Raw genomic sequence first — 18702 nt, 5'->3', positions numbered from 1 at the left:
CAATATCCGAATATCACACGAGAAAATCCCAAATTTATTCGTCACGGAAGACGCTTGGATCCTTCTTCACACGCAAAGCCACCAAGGCAGCAGCAGCAGCAGCAACCATTTTCACATGGATACCGAAAATACCCCTACAAATACCCCTAGGTCCACCTCGACTCAACTGTCATGGAAGGGCAAGACCGTCCATTCCCCCCAAAAAGGCCACGTCACCCACCGTGGATGGTAGAGCTGCTTGGTTTTTAACACACCACCACCACCACCACCACCACCGCACCGCTACACTACTCGGCTCGGCTGCTTCTTCTTCTCCTTCTCCTCATCCTCCACATCGCTGCGGATTCGAGCGGCGAGGCTTGGATTTTCTCCCGGCGAGATCTCCCCGGCGGCCGTCTCGCGATGCCTGAGGCAAATGCGGGTGGGCGGACGGCGCCGGCGGCGGAGCAGCGGAGCAAGGTGGGTGGTGGCCGTGGGAGAACACTAAAGATTTCGCTGCTGCTTCGTTTTGTTTCTCTGGGTTCTTGGGGTTCGTCGCCGTGTTCATCTGAACTTGGATAGGCTGGACGAATTGGTGTTCTTTTTGTTTTTTTTGGGGGATTGTGGGTTCTGATCCGAAGAAGTTTGGTGTCCTGCTCCTGCGCGTGAGCGTAAACGGCGTCAGGAAATTGCTCTCGGATTTGGAGCGGATTCTTGCCTTGTAGGAAGATCCTATCCTATCATATCCTATCCTACCTGAGCTTTGCGAGCGTTTCCTGAAATCTTTCCTGTGCATCTGCAAGAAGCCATTTATCTCTTTCCTTAAAACGCACTCGATTAACTCCTAGTCTCCTACTACAAGGCTGATTGACTTGTACAAACGCTACTATTTGCCCGTAAATAACACGGTAATTCTTGTTTGGTTCAAAATCTTGGGGTAATGGGTAAGTTTATCCTAATCCAAGCAAGCTGTATTTTCTTTCGGGGATATAGCACTGTAGATATCTTTGCCCACTTAAAAAAAAGGAGGTATATTTTTACTTATAGGTTTGAGCCAAAGGTGTATCTTTTCCAGACTGATCATTAGACTTGTCAAGAATTAGGGCGATCATTAGTTCACCACAGCGGGAGCCGGGAGTAGAGGTCAGGTCAGTTTTTGTTTGGTCAGGCTGCAGTGTATCTGTATGTTTCTGTAATCCGGTTCTGTGAATTACTTGTTGCAGACCTTCAGTCTGTGGTTTCCAGTCGTCGAGCATAGACTAGGCAAAGGTTACTGTTTCATTGGTTTTTGTTTTTGCCTTTTTGGTTGTGATGTCTTTGGTGCAAGGAGTATTATTAGGAGTTCAATTGCAAGCTGTATGTAATTGGTTAACTTTTTTTTTTTGGCAAAGCTTCTTAGTATCCCGATAATGCGAAACCCTTGGTTTTGTGATTAGTTGTGTTGCAGCTGCTTAGCTCTTGGGGAAGATGTAACTCAGTGAATTTGTGCTTTGTTCCAATTCACATGCCATTGCCTAAATTATGTAATTGTTCTTGGATGCCATTGTGTTTCGAGACAGAGTGCTGAATTTTCAATCTTGAATTTTGTCCAGAACACAACAGAGATGGATTTCTTCAGTGAATATGGTGACTCCAGCCGATACAAAATTCAAGAAATCGTTGGTAAAGGAAGTTATGGAGTTGTTTGTTCAGCTATTGACCAACATACCGGTGACAAAGTAGCAATCAAGAAAATACACAATATCTTTGAGCATCTATCTGATGCTGCTAGGATCCTCCGTGAGATCAAACTTCTCCGGCTTTTACGGCATCCTGATATTGTCGAGATCAAACATATAATGTTACCTCCATCTAGAAGGGACTTCAAAGATATTTATGTTGTCTTCGAACTGATGGATACAGACCTCCACCAGGTTATTAAGGCTAATGATGACTTAACGAAGGAACATCATCAGTTCTTTCTGTATCAAATGCTTCGAGCATTGAAATATATCCATACTGGTAAGTATATTATGAAATCTTACCTACCCTCTGAAAGTTCTTCTATCATGGTATCACATTGGAGCTTCTCTGAGTTAGGATTATGAGCAATTCTAAGTAGTGCATTTGCACAAAAAGTTACAGTTTTCTATTAAGCAATGCGATAGTCTTAGTCTTATTGTCCTGTGCATTCTTGAAGTAGCAGTCGAAATTTTCCTAGTGCCATTTCTTCTGTCTTGTCTGTATGGTGTTAACCATGATTCTATTGATTTCCCAAGATAGCTGTGAGGTTCAGATTATATAGAGCTCTTCTCTTTGTATTGAAATTTCTTTGACATAAGTGCCAATTGCCAAAAATGTGCTCTCAATTCAATAGCTATCAAGTCGTGTTCAGTTCAGAAAGTCTTCTGTTGTATGAATCCCGTTCAAATTCTGTCTTTGGATCTGCTAGCTGCAGTAACTAAATTTATTATATCTCAATCGAGCATTGAGTATTTATCTATGTTCTGATGAGAAGTCTTTGTGGGTGCAGCTAATGTTTATCATCGTGATTTAAAGCCCAAAAATATATTAGCAAATGCTAACTGTAAGCTCAAGATATGTGATTTTGGACTAGCAAGAGTTGCATTTAATGACACTCCTACAACAGTTTTCTGGACGGTATGTTATTTTCAACACTAAGTTCTCTATGGAAAACTAGATGCCATGTCGTGTTCCATACCAAAGAATTTGTCATGCAACATAAGTCTCACTGTCTGCTTCACCATGCAACAGGACTACGTTGCAACTAGATGGTACAGGGCTCCTGAGCTGTGTGGGTCTTTCTTTTCTAAGGTATAATCAAATTTCCCAACCTGTGGGTTGCTTTATCAGAGTATTATTTCGTGTGCTCTTCATTTTCATAGGGCTCTACAGCATAAGAAATTTTAGCAACATGTTCCAATTTCTTCTTCTTATCTATTGAAATTGACCTTGAGATGCCACACACATACACATAAAGAGCAATAAAATTAAGGACTGAGATTCTACATGGTTGGTGCGTAGGTCAGTGTCCTTCTTTGGTTATTATATGTCAGTTAGTTTTAGAGTAGTGTAGCAGCATATTAATAGCAGGGTGCTTGTTCAGGAACATATTTTTGACAAGCCAAAATACACTGCTTAATGTTGCAGGTACTCCTGTAAAATCTGCTGTAGTTGTTTTTTGCTATCCCTACCTTCATTTTTACCTCCATTCCTATGCTAAGTTGGTGATACTAAATTGATTCTTTTCTGCAGTATTCACCAGCTATAGATACATGGAGTATTGGTTGCATTTTTGCGGAGATTTTGACTGGAAAACCTTTGTTCCCTGGTAAAAATGTGGTTCATCAATTGGACTTGATGACTGATCTCTTGGGTACACCATCAATGGATGCTATTTCACGGGTATGACTTATTATTATTATCAGAAACATTGACATGTTTAATTCTCCAGCACAAATTATTCCAGGTCTGATTTTTCCATGTTTTGACTGCTTCAGATTCGGAATGACAAGGCAAGGAGGTATCTGAGCAGCATGAGGAGGAAGCAGCCAGTACCTTTTTCAGAAAAGTTCCCAAATGTAGATCCTTTGGCACTCAAGCTCTTACAAAGGCTTCTAGCATTTGATCCGAAGGATCGACCTACTGCAGAAGAGGCATGCAAGCTCTACTTGAATTAGATTAGTTTTCATGCTACTGTTTTGCATTGTCATCTGTGCTACTAAACATAGTTATATATGCCTACTTTAGATGTTATTCTAACAATCTATTTTGTGTATAATCAGGCGTTGGCTGATCCATATTTTAAAGGCCTTGCAAAAGTGGAGAGAGAACCATCATGCCAACCAATTTCAAAAATGGAGTTTGAGTTTGAGCGAAGAAAGGTTACCAAAGATGATATCAAGGAACTTATATTCCGTGAGATATTAGAGTATCATCCTCAGCTTCTGAAGGATTACATGAATGGCTCCGAAAACACTAGCTTTCTATATCCAAGGTTTTTATCTTGACACATCTTATAAATTATTTCCCTGTTTATATGGTTATATTCACAACCTTTATTTTTGTTATGTAGTGCTGTTGATAATTTCCGGAGGCAATTTGCCATCTTAGAGGAAAATGGAGGAAAGAGTGGTGCACTAGATAGGAAGCATGTTTCTCTTCCAAGGTAACTTACATCGTTACAGTTCTTTCCAATGTGATCATAATTGCCAATTCAGTGATTTGTGCTGCCATCTATTGCATCTGTTAAAATTAATACACAAGGGAAGAAAAAATGTTTTACCATTAGTATTGGGTTATCTTGGCTGTCAGATCCTAGATATTGTGCTTGAACTTTGCAGCTGACCTTTGATCGGCTCTTTGCAGGGCTACAACAGTTCACTCTACATCAATTCCTCCAAATGAAGGCCTAGATGCAACATGCCAAGTTACTCAGAGGATCCCAACAGGTATCTGTTTATCTTTACCATTTGTGACTTAATCCAGTGTACATTTTAATGTTGAATTCAAAGAGCATTGATCTCATATATTTCATCTTTGTCACTCACAGCTAGACCAGGAAGAACGGTTGGTCCGGTATTACCATTCGAGAATCCAGGCGCCGCAGATCCGCACAGCGCACAGAAGGTGGTGAGGAATCCGATGGTTCCTCCAGCAGCTGCCAACAAGTCAGGATACAGCTACAACCTAAAGTCAGACTACTCTGATAGGCAACATCAGGAAGAGCTTGAGAAAGATCGTGTGCAGTACAGGCCTGCACAACACTTGATGGATGCTAAAGTTGCCCCAGATACAGCCCCGGACATGCGGTCTTCACAATACTACTTTACGAGGAGTGCTCCCAGAACTGATCTAACAGACAGGGCTGCACTCCAGGGGAGCATGCTATACGGCATTGCTCCGTTCAACGGCATCGCAGCAGTTGCTGGTGGATACAGCAAGGTTGGTGCCGTTCAATACGGTGTTTCAAGGATGTACTAGAGTTTTAGTCAGGCAGTTGTGGAATTGCTCCATAGATGAGCAAGATGGGAATGCCGGAGCATGGCTTTGTGTTGTGCCCATCCACCCAGATATAAGGCTGGCAAGGGAATTGGTCGCATCTGGTCATGGATGCAGGCGAAGGTTGAAGAAAGGAGAAGGGAAACTCCTATTCCATCTCAGGCGGCCATTGTCCATTTGAAATGGCAGTGAGCTCGCGATGGTGAAAGAGGAAAAGAGGGAGAGAAAGTTCATGGTGGAATTTCTCGCACTTTATTTGTTGTGGAGAAAAGGAGAAAATGTGAATAACAGCACTAGGCTTGGCTTGTGTACATACCTGCAACCCTTGATTTTTTTTTTCTTGTTTTCTTGCTAGAAGCTGTTGCTTCTTGTGTAGACCTGCAAAAGCATACTCCGAAAATGAATCATTCGCCAAAAAATTGAGACGGCGGATTATTTGGTAGAATGTTATGCTAGCTATCCAAAGTTTAATCTTGTTGAAATGAGGAAGCAAAATATGCTAGTGATATTTGAGCCTCCAGCCCAGTTAAACAAGCAAACAAAAGTCAATAGAAAGAGCAATTTATTTGATGTACCTTTGTTTCAGTTTCAGGCTTGGGCGCCTGGTTTCCTCTGCTCGCATCTCACGCAGGATCCATATTCTGACGGACAAATTGGATTGCAAAAATATCATTCGTTGAATTTTGATGTCCAAACTCCTAAGTGGATCAAGCCACAAATATTATTCACGACCCATATTCTAGCGGGCCATCTTTCTCTGTGGCATTTGCCGAAGAACATACAAGTAGGCCGCACATGAATGGGTCAACTGGTGTTAAATCTACCATCCAACACTTCTCAAAAACAAAACTACTACCTTGTGCTTACTGTATTTCTATGATACACCTTGTCAGGTAGAACCTATTGCTGGACAATCTCTATGACACACACCTTGTCAGGAGAGAAGTAGTTCAAGACACTAGTGACCTCTGCATGCAAGCGATGACAGTTCGTTGCCTCTGGTTGGACATCGACCCATTGGCCATCGACATGCTCGACGTGCACATGTTGCTCCTGCTGCGCAGAGAACCTGAGCTTAGTAACATCTCTGCACATCTTGTTTACGTGGTTCATGGAAAGAATCAGATCAAAATCATCTTCTGTTTCCTTGCTGCTCTTGCGAAGCATGAGGCCAGCATCCGCGCCAAAGGAGCTGACAGCCCCAAACAGCAACGGATGCCCAATGTTTGGCTTATTGGATAAGCTGCATATCTGCCGTACAGGTAAGATACATTTCAGGTACCGGTTTATGAAGGAATAGAATCAAGAAATAACTTGGATAAAATAAAGAGGAAGAAGTGCAACCTTCCAGCTTGCATGGTCAAAACTCAAAAGAAAGAAGGATTTGAAACATTAGTATACTACACTCAGAGATGTATTTCACAGTGCAGTGTCAAGGGGGTGTGTGGTTTTAACCCCCAACACGCTCACAATTTCTTCTTAAAAAAATGTTTGGAGAGACGTCTCCCTCCAAATCTCGTTTGTTTTATTAGTATACTACACTCATCACTGCCTCACTGGCAGTCTGGCATTTGGTAGACTATATGTTTTCAGGCAGCGGTAGTAACAAATGGTAAGCTACATAAAAAGGGTGTGCTTCAAGTTTCTAAAGAGGTAATCGAAATGAAAATGTAACAATTATATCATGGCTTTATATAACACAGTGTTCCTCTTCATTCTTGACTATTGTGTACGGAGTTCCCAGTTCATAATGAACAGAATTATTAGAAAAAACAAAGTAAATGACTGAATGCCAAATGAGTGCCAGGACAAGAAGGTGAACTGCACTGGATCTTACCTGTACATACTCCACACCCATTTCATTTAGAGTATCTAAAATTTTATTTGATGATAGCAAGCTGAAAATCACCCCAGTTCCTGCTGGCTTCTGTAGTATCTCCCATGGAGACTTCAACAGAATCTTCCTGCTGTTTAGCTTAGAGGACATACTGACAATCGGAAGTTTCATTTCTTCCAGAACCCATACCTGCAAATGGATTCCACAAAACATTTGAAAAAACAAAAGGAGAATCGGTAATATCCAGATTCCAAGTTATAAATAAAGAAATAATCACTAAAAATATCAAAGAATCCATGATGAAACCATTTATTTTTCAGGAAAAAGAATAAGGCACTATTAGGATCTGCAAAGGGGGGAAAGATACGCCAACTCTGGAGAAGGCAGGCATGAAAAATAGTACGTGTACAACTGTATATTGCAAGTAAGCTTGTCCCCACCATAACGAATTCGAGGTTCTCCATACATTTTACAAATTGGAACACAAAACAACTATTTCTTTGTACTGAGTTGTGTTCAATGGGTGAAAAATAATAACAAGATTAAGTTTCAACTGATCTAATATAATATATAAAAAAAGAAACAACTAGTCATCTTGGCTGAAACTTCTTTCTACGCACTACACAAAACATAGAACCACGTGAGGACCATTTTAAGACAACATTTACCTTCTGAGTGTCTAAACCAAAATAGTCATTCTCTACCAAACAATTCTGAACTGACCCCACATGACCAGCAGGACAAACAATAACAAAAGGGATAGAGCCTCGGGTTTCTTCAACCTGTATCAAGCAAAAGATATATCAATTTTCTCCAAACATTCATAATGAAATAGAGTCTAAGGCTGTGTTCAGGAGGTGTTGGGAACCCCTCCTCCCCGGCACACAAAACAAAGCTCATATTATTGCATGATTAATTAAGTATTAACTTTTTTTTTGAAAAATGGATTAATATGATTTTTTAAAACAACTTTCATATAGAAAGTTTTTGCATAAATCACACCGTTTAGCAGTTTGAAAAGTGTGCGCGCGGAAAACGAGAGAGGTGGGTTAGGAAAATGGGAGAAGAACACAGCCTAAAGCTCTTAACAACAAAGCACATGAAGCAAACAAGCACAAACCAACCAGTCATAATTTTAATGTTTGTTGTAGCTAAATAGATTAGTACTATGAACGATGAGAGAGACAGACTAAATCGATCTTCAATCTCTCTCTCCTTATGGCAGCATGGCATATATAAATTTATTACTGGAACAATCAGAGAGAACATAAAACTGCAAATTGGGCATGCATATTTAGTTCTCATACAGAAAGAACTGCAATAAACAATCATGAAATGCATACCTTCATTAACTTATTAAAAGAATTAAGCAATCCCTGAAACTCAGCATCCACGGTATCAGAGTCATTTGTAATAAGTATGGTGGCTGCTTTCGACTTCTGAATGATCCCAGCGCCTTCATTGAGTTCACTAGCGAAGTTCGCATTCTCTTCATGGTTCAAGAGGGTTTCATAAGGTATTCTCATCAATTTTTTCCTCGATGAAGAGGATTTGACAAAGACATCTTTTGACAAGCTGCAAATAGTAACATGTTCGAAAAAAGGAAGCTAGATTAAGAACTAGAGGCAAATTACTGACATCTATTTAGTGAAAAATTGCAGCACAAGTCAGCTTCTCTTGAAAAGGATTTAGGCAGAACAGAAAAGGTTGTCAGAAGTCTGCACCTGCCAATTGGTCTGCTAACACTATGCATTGCATGTCGGAACAACTGAAAGTCAATGGACCCAATCTGTTCTGCAAGTGAAGCCTTCTGAACCTTGTCCCCAGATAGCAAACCTTCCAGAACATGACCCTGGTCCATTTCAGATAGTATCTTCTTTGCTGCAATTACACGACGCTGTAACCTCTTCTTTTCCTTCCATTCCTGTGATATTTCACATCTGGTCACGCTTTATTTGCAAAATATCAGGTGGCTCATATGATTGCATCGTTCTTGGTTAGCACCACAAGCAAGAGAGTTCAATGTGTTTACTGCATCTATTCATTAAAAAAAATGTGACATGTGCATTCAATATTTGCAAAAGCTGTGCAGCTGCTGAAATAAACGTTTGAGTTTTTTAGAACCTTTTATTTTCTGAAACAGGGGTGGCCCCCTTCTATAATGACGTGAAATTCTTTAGACCTGACATATTCTTTACTTTTATGTGCGAAAGAATGCTTTATACATGGAACATAACATGCAAGAAAAGGATGATGCAGACCTAACCATAGCACGCCTTTCTTTCTTTGATCTCTTATCAGAACGCGCGTTGAGCTCAAGAAGCCCCTTTGGAGGTGTAATCCACATTTCTCTACTCTCCATATCAATATCAGGTACAATATCCTCAGCAAATGGAATCCACACATGCTCACCAGATGGGGTGGAATCTTGATTTTCTGAATTTGGCTGAGAAACAGTATCCTCAGTGCCACCAACCATAACCTGTAGAAGATCACCAGCTCCAAAGTTGAAAACCTGACCAACTGTTCCAACAAGCTTGCCCGTGTCCTATGATGAAAACAGAGCAACTTTAACTAATTATCAAAACAACTTTAATTAATTATTAGAAATTGGATGAAGAACTGCCCAATGAGAAAACAAGCATCATTGCATCAATACTGTGTTCTTATGTCCATGCCAGTGCACATTTTGCCAGTGTTGTTTACTTTTAGTAGGTGGAAAAAAAACTTATTTAAGCTGGACAGAGCAATTGAAGAGTAAAAGTTCCTAGTTCCAGCATTAGGGTAAAAACCCCATATAAGGCAGCGTTTTTGTAAGATAGTTTTATTTTCAGGAATGCATACGCTCAATAATAAAAGAATGCCACAATTATTAGTCTGTTGGACATGGCACATTTATTGAGTATCCAAAGGCAGGGTCGAAGACAAACAGCCAGAGAGCCAGTAATGTATTACATGTACACGTCATCCAGCTACCACTATATTTCAGTTTTACCGCCTAGGCACCAAATAGTAGGATCATGCCTTTGCTAACGTTGTAGATTCATTTTGTTATTTAAACCAACAACTAAATCACGAACTTGAAAAGGAAAATATGTACCTTGACAATAACTCTCATGCCAACAAGATCAAGTGAATAGATTTCATCTTCCTCCATTTTTGGTCTATCCCCAGCTTTCACAAGTATAGCTGAACCAACTATTTGCCTGGCCTGAAAATAGAGTAATAAACGAATTACACCAGAAGCTAGGTATATATGCCAACTTATAGTAAGCATTAGTTACACATTACATACTGAATGCTATTCATAAAAGGATTCTGATCTAGACACATGCCGACCATAATATACAATTCGTGTGCGCTAGGTTGAGCTGAACTAATCATGCAGTTATACTCAGTGATGGTGTGTAAACTTGATCTGCCAGAAGCCGACAATTGATGTTGTATGTATGGAACAAAATGTACAGCATAGATGAAACATTATATCAGTTCATTTCCAACGACCTATAAATATCTTAATGCAGCCGATAATTGTTGTTGTAAAGTTGTATGTGCGCATGTGCGGACCAAAAATACAGCATGGATGAAACATCAACTTAGTTTGTTTCCGACGACCTACAAATACCCTAATGCACTTCTAAACTAGTATCAACTATAGCAAGCTGATTTAAGGCTACGAGTCCTAGAAATTAAGAGCAAATGACTGTATAGGAATGCAATCAAAGTAAAAAACCAGACCTCATCCACGGAATCGACCCCATCAAAGGTGACGATCCAACTCTTCTTCCCGGTATGAGCTCTTCCTCGAACAAGCTCAAATTCCTTTACCTGCTGCTTCCCAGCGGCACGGGCCCTCAGCCATCTCTTCCCCGGCTGTCAGCGTGGCATGATCGTGATGATCAAACAACCGAACAAAAAACAACGCCCGATTACATATTAGCTCCGAAATTGGGGAGCGGGATGATGGAGAACGAGGGATGGGTACCGTGGCAAAGCGGAGTTGGGGGAAGTCGGTGCGGGGCGACACGAGGACGTCGCCGCGAACCCCGTGCGCGCCGCTCACGTATCCCACCTCCACTAGCTCTTCCTCCTCCTCGTCATCGTACTCCTCCTCCTCCTGCGCGTCGCCGAGGCTGGAGAGCAGCGCGGCGCCAGGGCGGGCCGGCGCGAGCGCGAGGCGGCGCGAGGGGAGGTGGGTGTGTGGCGCGGGGAGGCCGCGACACGAGGAAGGGGAGAGCGGGAGGGAGAGGAAGAGGAGGGAGACCGGTGCCGAGGCGGAGGCGGAGGCAGTGGCGGGAGGCGCCATTCGCGGCGTGCGGGGAAGCTGCTGGGATTTGGCGCTGGGAGCGTGGAGAAGAGGAGAGCGAGCGAGAGGATAGGGGAGGGAGGAGGAGGGTTTTTTGGGTTTTAGGCTTTTAGCCATGGCCCGTGAGAGCTTCTTCATCGGCCCAGCCTTCTTGGAATCCTTGCGAGCCCAGTAATTTTGCAGGATTCCAATAATTTTGTAGGATCTTCAGAAAAAAAAAAGAGTTTTACAGATTTTGTGATTTTGTTTTTGATTTTCTTTTGTTTTAAAGGAAGCATGCTAGATACTTACACTTGTCAAGTGCTAAGTTGTTACATGGAATAAAGTTGTACTAAGATGCAAAAGCAAATCAGATTGACTTCTTCTGTCCATGCAAATGTAAAATATATCATGCTTATGTCCGAATTGTAATCAAATTTGGTCGACATGTTTCTTGTGTTTGAAAAGAATGTGGTTTTGTTACATATTACGGAGCTTCAGAAATCAGAAGTAGGACAAGACAAATATTACTATGGAATTACTGAATTGTCAGCTAAGTTAAAGCCTCTGCAGTCTGCACCAAAGAAAGAACCATGGCTACTACCCATCAATACCAGCTGAAATTCCAGTCACTAGACAGGCAAAATTGATTGCTACCAAGGCCCTAACTTCTCACTGACAAATACATCCTTGTTTACTCCATTAACCGCAAATTAACACCAAGGAAGGAACAACAACAATGGGCCAAAAAAATCATGAATCCTGACTGATATTACTGATAGACAGAAAGTTTTCCTATCCAGTGCTAACCATAAGCAAATTTATTTATCAAGCAGCACAGATGATACCAGCTTGAGCAGGCAGCACAGAAGTCGAATACACATGACACATGTATAATGGATATATGTCCACCTCCACCGGATTCGGTGTTGGCTTCTCCACCGGCGCCACAGCTTTTCCAGCGATGACCTCCTTCTCCGCCTTCAGGTCCATCATCTTCAACCTCCCTCTTCTTCATCTTCAAAGCTTGCCCGACTCATGGACTAGGATGAAGGGGTGTCAGATCAAGCAGGATGATATAATTTACTCCTGGACAACATCAATCCACTTATCCACATCCATATGATGTAGCTAAATCAGAGGATGAACTTGGAAAGGAAATACTACCTCCGTTTTTTAATAGATGACGCCGTTGACTTTTTCGTACATGTTTGACAATTCGTCTTATTTAAAAAATTTACGTAATTATAATTTATTTTGTTATGAGTTGTTTTATCACTCATAGTACTTTAAGTGTGATTTATATCTTATACATTTGCATAAAATTTTTGAATAAAACGAATGGTCAAACATGTAAGAAAAAGTCAACGGCGTCATCTATTAAAAAACGGAGGGAGTATAATCTTTAGTCTCCTATGATTGAATTTGTTTGTACATAGGCTAGTTTAAGGTAGACGCTACGTACAGAACTGCAAGTACAAAAATTAACATTCCCACCAAAAGAATTCACAAAATCTTGGGAATCAAACTCGGTAAAAGAAGCAATGGGAAACTAGTTCGATGATGTACCACACAGGTATCCTGTTCAACTATGGGGAAAAAATTCTTTGTAAAATAAGCAAATGAGCAGTTTCTGATATTTGTCGCAACATCTAAGCAATTGATCTTGGACGGCCTAACATTTGGGCGATAATTGGTCGGACGTCATCTGCAACAGCAATGGCTTCCAGGAAGGGTATCAGCTCAACCAATGATTTGTCAGCCGGGTCGCTGGTCCAACTCTCTATAGGTATACCATTTTCCTCCTGTAGCCGGAAAACCTACAGCACATGTGACAGAAAAATATTCAGGCACCAGATGATATAGGACCCTTCCCGAGCTCATAAATTCAGGTTTCAAACTCAAAGCCAAGATCCACTGAAGCAATTCAAAACCCTAAGCATTAGTATAGCCATAAAAATTGGACAAAATTAAAAGGCACCTTAAGATTGATTATCACGACGACTCACCTCTGGAGAATTGTCGATTATCACAACCTTTGCGAGATCAGCAACAATAACAGTCAGATCCTTAAGATAGCTACCATCTACAGGCAGGCATGAATCCCGGAAATAACGCTTGGTAAAAAATATGTTCTTGGGATCCAACATATCAAGCAGCCGATTTGCATAGGAGCTTAGGCTAGCTGTGAAGATAACAACCTTAAACATCTCAGACACCTTCTGAAGGAAGGTGTCGACATGTGGCCTCTTCTTCACGTACACAGTGTGCTCTTTTAAGCCATGGTACATAGGAAATGAAAAGTCAGCACCATCACGGTCAACCGCTGATGAGTGGATAAGAGTTTCTGTGCAGAAAGAAAACGAATATGACGTTAATCTCAAGTGCAAGGAAAGAAACACATGTAAAGGTTTCGTCATTCATTACTTACCATCAAGATCAAGAACAAGAGTGATGTTCTTTCTAGGTGTTGGTAAGAAACTGTCTGGATATATGTCAGGAAGATCAGCTAAATCAGGCAATGGACCAGTTAAATTCTGGTCAATCCAATGAGAGAAATGAACGCTATTATAGCACATGGTTGCAGTTGCCCCAAACGAGTTAGCTTCGTCGATGGCAATACTGCCTTCTTCAGTTTTCTCAATGGAAGGTAGTACTCCATATCTCCCACTCGTGATTGCTAGCTCATCAATGGGCATAAAATCATTTGAGGTATTAGTCAGGACTCCAGCTGAAGTACCAACATTGAAAGGAACAGAATCCTCTGTCAGGGAATGGTTCAACGGATTGCAACTCTGAGTCAAGTCCCAGGTAGGATTTGTTGTTGTAGGAATGCCATGTCTATCTGAGAAACACACAATACCCAAAACCCGTATCTCCATTAGAAAAAAGTTATTTGACTTTGACCTTACCATGGAATTTAAATGCAATGGCAGATAAACAATTAATACTAAGTGATAAAAATAGGTAATAGTGTGTTTAAGTTGATAGATATATGGAGTAACAATTCCACAATCTTTCTTGCACTAACCCATGTCCAATAACATACCACCTAATGGGGCTGAGGATGGCGAAGCAACCATCAGATGAGGACAGGGATGGGAATGCAAAACCACATGCAAATTTCACATTTTGCAAGAAGGCTTTGGCATTGGCAATAAGTGAAAACCTAAATGCAGTCAAGGTTATTAGCATGCCCGTAGTAGCCTGATACAGGAATCCAGAATGGTCATCATTGTTGACAATGAAAACCCCTCAATTATGTTAGCTGCATCGATTGCAGTAAACCAGTGGCATATTAACACAGTAATAACTAAATCAATATTCCCATAAAAAATAGATTCTTGGAAGGAGCATTTTAATGGTCTGTTTCTAAACAGATTATTTAAATAGGTGTGTTCTACATACGCAAGCAGGTCAGTGTAGTCTTGTTCAGGGGAAAGGGTAACTCATAACTCCTTACCTTGATTGACATAATTTAGTGAATTTAACTGATGATCCTTCTCATAATATGGTGACGAAGTTCTTGATTCAGTTACCAAATCCTGCAAGTATATGCCACTTAGTTAGCACTAGAGGCGAGAATTCCTTCAATCTAGAGAAAAACAATTATCCTGATAGAGTGATGCAGTTACAACTTCAAAAGAAAACGGAAATAATATAACATGTACATATCTTTTTTGAGACGAATGCATAGTTCATGTTAACCAAAAGGAATGTTGGTACAGAGTACATTTAATAAAGTTGTCAAAATAAAAAAAAACAAATGTACAGTATCTGCAATTCTAAATGCTACATGATTTTTGGAAGCAAACCTAGCATGTGCAATATTACAAAGGTTAAAAACTTTTATTTGTCTAAATTTGAGTAAGATCAACAGTTGTTAATCAAAGCATGAGACGTGCATTTAATCACCATCTTAGAATTTTGTCCCATCATTGGATTTGGCCAAACCAGTAGAACAGTGCAGCCTGTCTGGGTTTACCTGTTTTCTAGATTACATGTATTTATAGATTTCACGTAACCATCTTCTTTATCCTAGAGCTATGGCTAGAAGAAAGTGTAGACTGCAGTGGATGGGGGCATGGCAAACCAGTGGTATTACCCCACTCTGCATTTTTTTTTCCTTTCACTTGTCAACTGGATCTCATGATCATCCTCATCTCATTGAAGGTAAACATGGTATGTGCATATGCATGTTTTTCAACAATCCCACACTGCATATATCATTATAACATAGATGATTTTCTACAAATGAGTTAGTCCCTCGGAGGGACTAATAATATTTTATGTTGTGAATACTAAGATTAATGCTCCCGACACCAAATATTGCTGACTAGAGGGAGTATAACTTTGCTAAGTCTTGATTGAAGCATTTTATTAATAATTTACTACATCAAGTGAACTAGATGGTGCACTTGACTAAAGGAAGTAGTCATTCTCACATGTTGTTCCGCAACTTGACTAAAGGAACCAAAGATAATCATAGATGGGCAAAAACATGGCAGATACGTCAATAAATAAAAATGTGTTATCCAAGAACATTTCTTACTTCGGCAGTGATCTTACCAACGGGATTGAAAAAAGCAAATAAAATTTTTCTGATTCTTTTTGAATGACTTGATTTGTGTACATGAAATAGCCTCCATCAAATCAATAAAAGTTCAAAGGAATGCAAATAAGAACATAAATCAAGAGCAATTATTAAATAATAAATGTAGAATCAATAAATGCAACATATATCAATATCATATTAACATATGACTAAAGAAGTACAACATTTTCATGAAGAGAAAAAAAAGAGAGGAAGAAATAGCAGAACTGGTACCTTAAGCAAAGTAAAAGTTCCATCATCCATAAAATCAGCACCTTCCCCACTCTTATTATCCTGCCCGGCTATCTGAGTCCTTAGGTACACATCTGAAAAATAACAGCCACAGATTATAGATGCATTAAAGTGGAGTTTCTCTAATAACATAGTACACACAGGGCATTCAGAAACTGTTAGTTAAGTTTCTCACCATACTGCAGATCTCCACAAGGCAAAGAAAATCCGGTTGTTTGCTCATATTGATTGAACTCTCCAGTTTTAGCCAGCTCCAACTTATTGTTTTGTGAATGTACATTCTCTATGGTATTATCTAAATTAAAGGAGTCATAAAACTCACTCCCAATATCATCATCATTACAATTGTTCTTCATCATCAATGTTAGCATATTAATGAATGCTGCGGCAATATGAACTATAATACATACGCTGCAAATATTTGACAAAAGAATATTTTCATTACAAAGCAAACCGAGTCTAGAATAATATTCTAAAAACAAAATGAATACAAAATAGAACACAAATGAACGTGCCATCATCATTTCTTTGTGGATAAAATACACTTAAAAGCAACAAACCAGTACAAGTTTTCATGTAATGAAAAATTAAATGTGTAAACATAAATGGATAGGAGAAACCTAAAAACATCTTTCAGAGACAAACCATGCCAAGATTTAACCATTACTTGGTTCATCATAATCATACAATAAGGGCAAACAATCATGTATTCCTATTCCTGGAAAAAAAAAAAACAAAGTATCCTCGCCCACACAATCCATAACAGCATAGAAATCTATTTCAAATGGTAATAACAGTCTTTTTACACTTTGCTGGTGCTGATTTCAATTAGTATGTTTAGTTTCTACACAAAATATACTAACTCAGATTCAGTATTTAGACGTACAGCAAGTACAATTCAATATCATTTTTTTTAAAAAAAAAGAGAGAAGAAAACCACAGTATTTAGACGTACAGCAAGTGCAAAATCATGAGAGCAGAGGGTAGAACAGTACATCTAGCAATGCTAAGTTGCTACAGTAAAGCAAAGTTTTTTTTTTTTGTAACTCGGTAAAAGAGTAAAATTCCCCGAACTATCACTTATTGATTTTATTTTTAAAAAAGAGGATCAACAATTTCGATGCAACATATCCGATATTTCGACTAAGCTACGAGAAACGGGGCATAGCCAAATCCTTAGTCCTATGATAAGTAAAAGAAACCAATGATTTAAACCACCGCCGCCCACAGAAAATCGCCCGCACTATAGACACGAAAAGAAAAACTTAAATTTTTGAGAAAATCACGTGTTTGAAGTTCAAAACGTGCCGCACAAATTCAAAACGCGAGCAAAAAGGGGATAATCCGCGCGCAAATCGTATTCTTCGATCCCTGCTTCGCCGAAAATGGACGGAGCGCGGAACCCCGCGGAAGGCGCCCATTCGAATCCTCGAATCCGCCCCCCAAACAACGCGAGGGCACCGAATCGCGCAAACGCCATCACGAACGATACCATCCAAGCAGAGACGACCAAAGAACTCGAAATTTAGCAACCCCGGAGTCGGGAGCGACAGGGCTCCGAGTTTTAATCTAAAACCCATTTCCTCCACGAATACAATCTACTACTCCCAACAACCAATCCCGAAGCAAAGCACACGAATCAAACCATTGCTAGAACTCGAACAGGTACTCGAAGGTCTCGCTTACCGGAGATAAACGCGGATGGATCGATACTTCTCTCTCTCTCCCCCCTCCCTCTCTCTCTCTCTCGTCGCGGCGAGGTGGAGAGAAGCGGAGTAGAGGAGGAGACACCAAGAGAGCGGAGGGAAGCAGCCTGGTTTTATTAATGGCAGTTCTAAGCAGAGCCCAATTCCACACCTACCCAACAATAACCTACCCTCTTACCCTACAACATCACTGACATCTGGGACCCACGACAATACTCAGTTTTCCGGACCCACATGTCATTGTCTAAGTGGTGTGGATTTTCAGGTTGAACCGTTTGCTTCCTTGCTGTAATTTTTTTCAGTTTTCCGCCATATGAGTTACCGGGGTCAACTTACCCAGGGTGACAGACAGGTGGGACCGGTGGCCCGATGTGGACTAGCGTCCGACGTGTGAAAAATGATCGCGACGCCACGTGCCGGAATGCGGCGGGGGCTCCCTGGTCCCACATGTCAGTGGGGGAGCGCGTGTGTAAGCATGTGGGCCATGAGGAATTAAATGCTGACGTGGCTCCTCACCAGCCGTCAGCCCGTCGCTCACAGCCCATGGTTAAGAGGAGATGCGAGATCCGGGCGGCCCATACTTACATGGACCGGGATGGCACTGCGAGCTACGTAAGGACCATATTTGTGGGGAATAAGTTCATCTGAGGTCCCTATACTTGTCAACGAATTCGATTTTCGACCCTCAACCGAAAAATCAGACGCAACGGGTCCCTCAACTATCAAAACCAGTGCAGATTAGATCCCTCGGTGGTTTTTAGAGCGGTTTTGGCTGACTTGGCGCATATGTAGTTAATTTGACTTGGTCTTCATCTGATGTGGCATTGATGTGGCGCTTACGTGGCAATTTGATATGAAAAAAATAAACCTCATGGGACCCACATGTCAGTTTCATTTACAAATTAATAAAAAAATTACGAAGCCCACATGGACCCTACATGTCAGTCCAACTCATCCCTCTTCTTCCTCCTCTCTCTCCCCTCTCTTCATCACTCATCAGATCTCTCTCCCCTCTCCTCTCTCACAATGGAGAGGCAGCGGCGTGCGG

The 18702-nt window shown here is 40.7% G+C and overlaps 3 protein-coding genes across 3 annotated transcripts; 1 reads left to right on the top strand and 2 right to left on the bottom strand.

The window, feature by feature from the left end:
- Positions 1-266: 266 nt before the first annotated feature.
- On the top strand, positions 267-5425 carry LOC127774763 (mitogen-activated protein kinase 7). Its single transcript, XM_052301056.1, has 10 exons — positions 267-459; positions 1572-1980; positions 2492-2619; positions 2734-2793; positions 3235-3384; positions 3480-3635; positions 3765-3976; positions 4055-4147; positions 4348-4430; positions 4532-5425. The coding sequence occupies exons 1-10, from the start codon at positions 403-405 to the stop codon at positions 4960-4962; spliced, it is 1779 nt and encodes a 592-aa protein (XP_052157016.1). The 5' UTR covers positions 267-402; the 3' UTR covers positions 4963-5425.
- Positions 5426-5581: 156 nt separating this feature from the next.
- LOC127774761 (uncharacterized) lies at positions 5582-11203 on the bottom strand. Its single transcript, XM_052301055.1, has 9 exons — positions 10803-11203; positions 10556-10690; positions 9918-10028; positions 9084-9365; positions 8542-8741; positions 8161-8392; positions 7486-7599; positions 6818-7006; positions 5582-6231 (listed from the first exon to the last, which is right to left on the bottom strand). Exons 1-9 carry the CDS (start codon positions 11121-11123, stop codon positions 5881-5883), a joined length of 1935 nt encoding a protein of 644 aa, XP_052157015.1. The 5' UTR covers positions 11124-11203; the 3' UTR covers positions 5582-5880.
- Positions 11204-11717: 514 nt separating this feature from the next.
- LOC127774764 (uncharacterized) lies at positions 11718-17734 on the bottom strand. The gene is made up of 7 exons (XM_052301057.1): positions 17635-17734; positions 16124-16359; positions 15931-16022; positions 14566-14647; positions 13534-13947; positions 13112-13449; positions 11718-12922 (listed from the first exon to the last, which is right to left on the bottom strand). The coding sequence occupies exons 2-7, from the start codon at positions 16317-16319 to the stop codon at positions 12755-12757; spliced, it is 1290 nt and encodes a 429-aa protein (XP_052157017.1). The 5' UTR covers positions 16320-16359; positions 17635-17734; the 3' UTR covers positions 11718-12754.
- Between the last annotated feature and the right edge of the window lie 968 nt (positions 17735-18702).

The sequence above is a fragment of the Oryza glaberrima genome, chromosome 5 (genome assembly GCF_000147395.1).
Source record: "Oryza glaberrima chromosome 5, OglaRS2, whole genome shotgun sequence".
NCBI classification, from domain to species: domain Eukaryota; kingdom Viridiplantae; phylum Streptophyta; class Magnoliopsida; order Poales; family Poaceae; genus Oryza; species Oryza glaberrima.
This window is presented reverse-complemented; position numbering and strand designations above follow the sequence as displayed.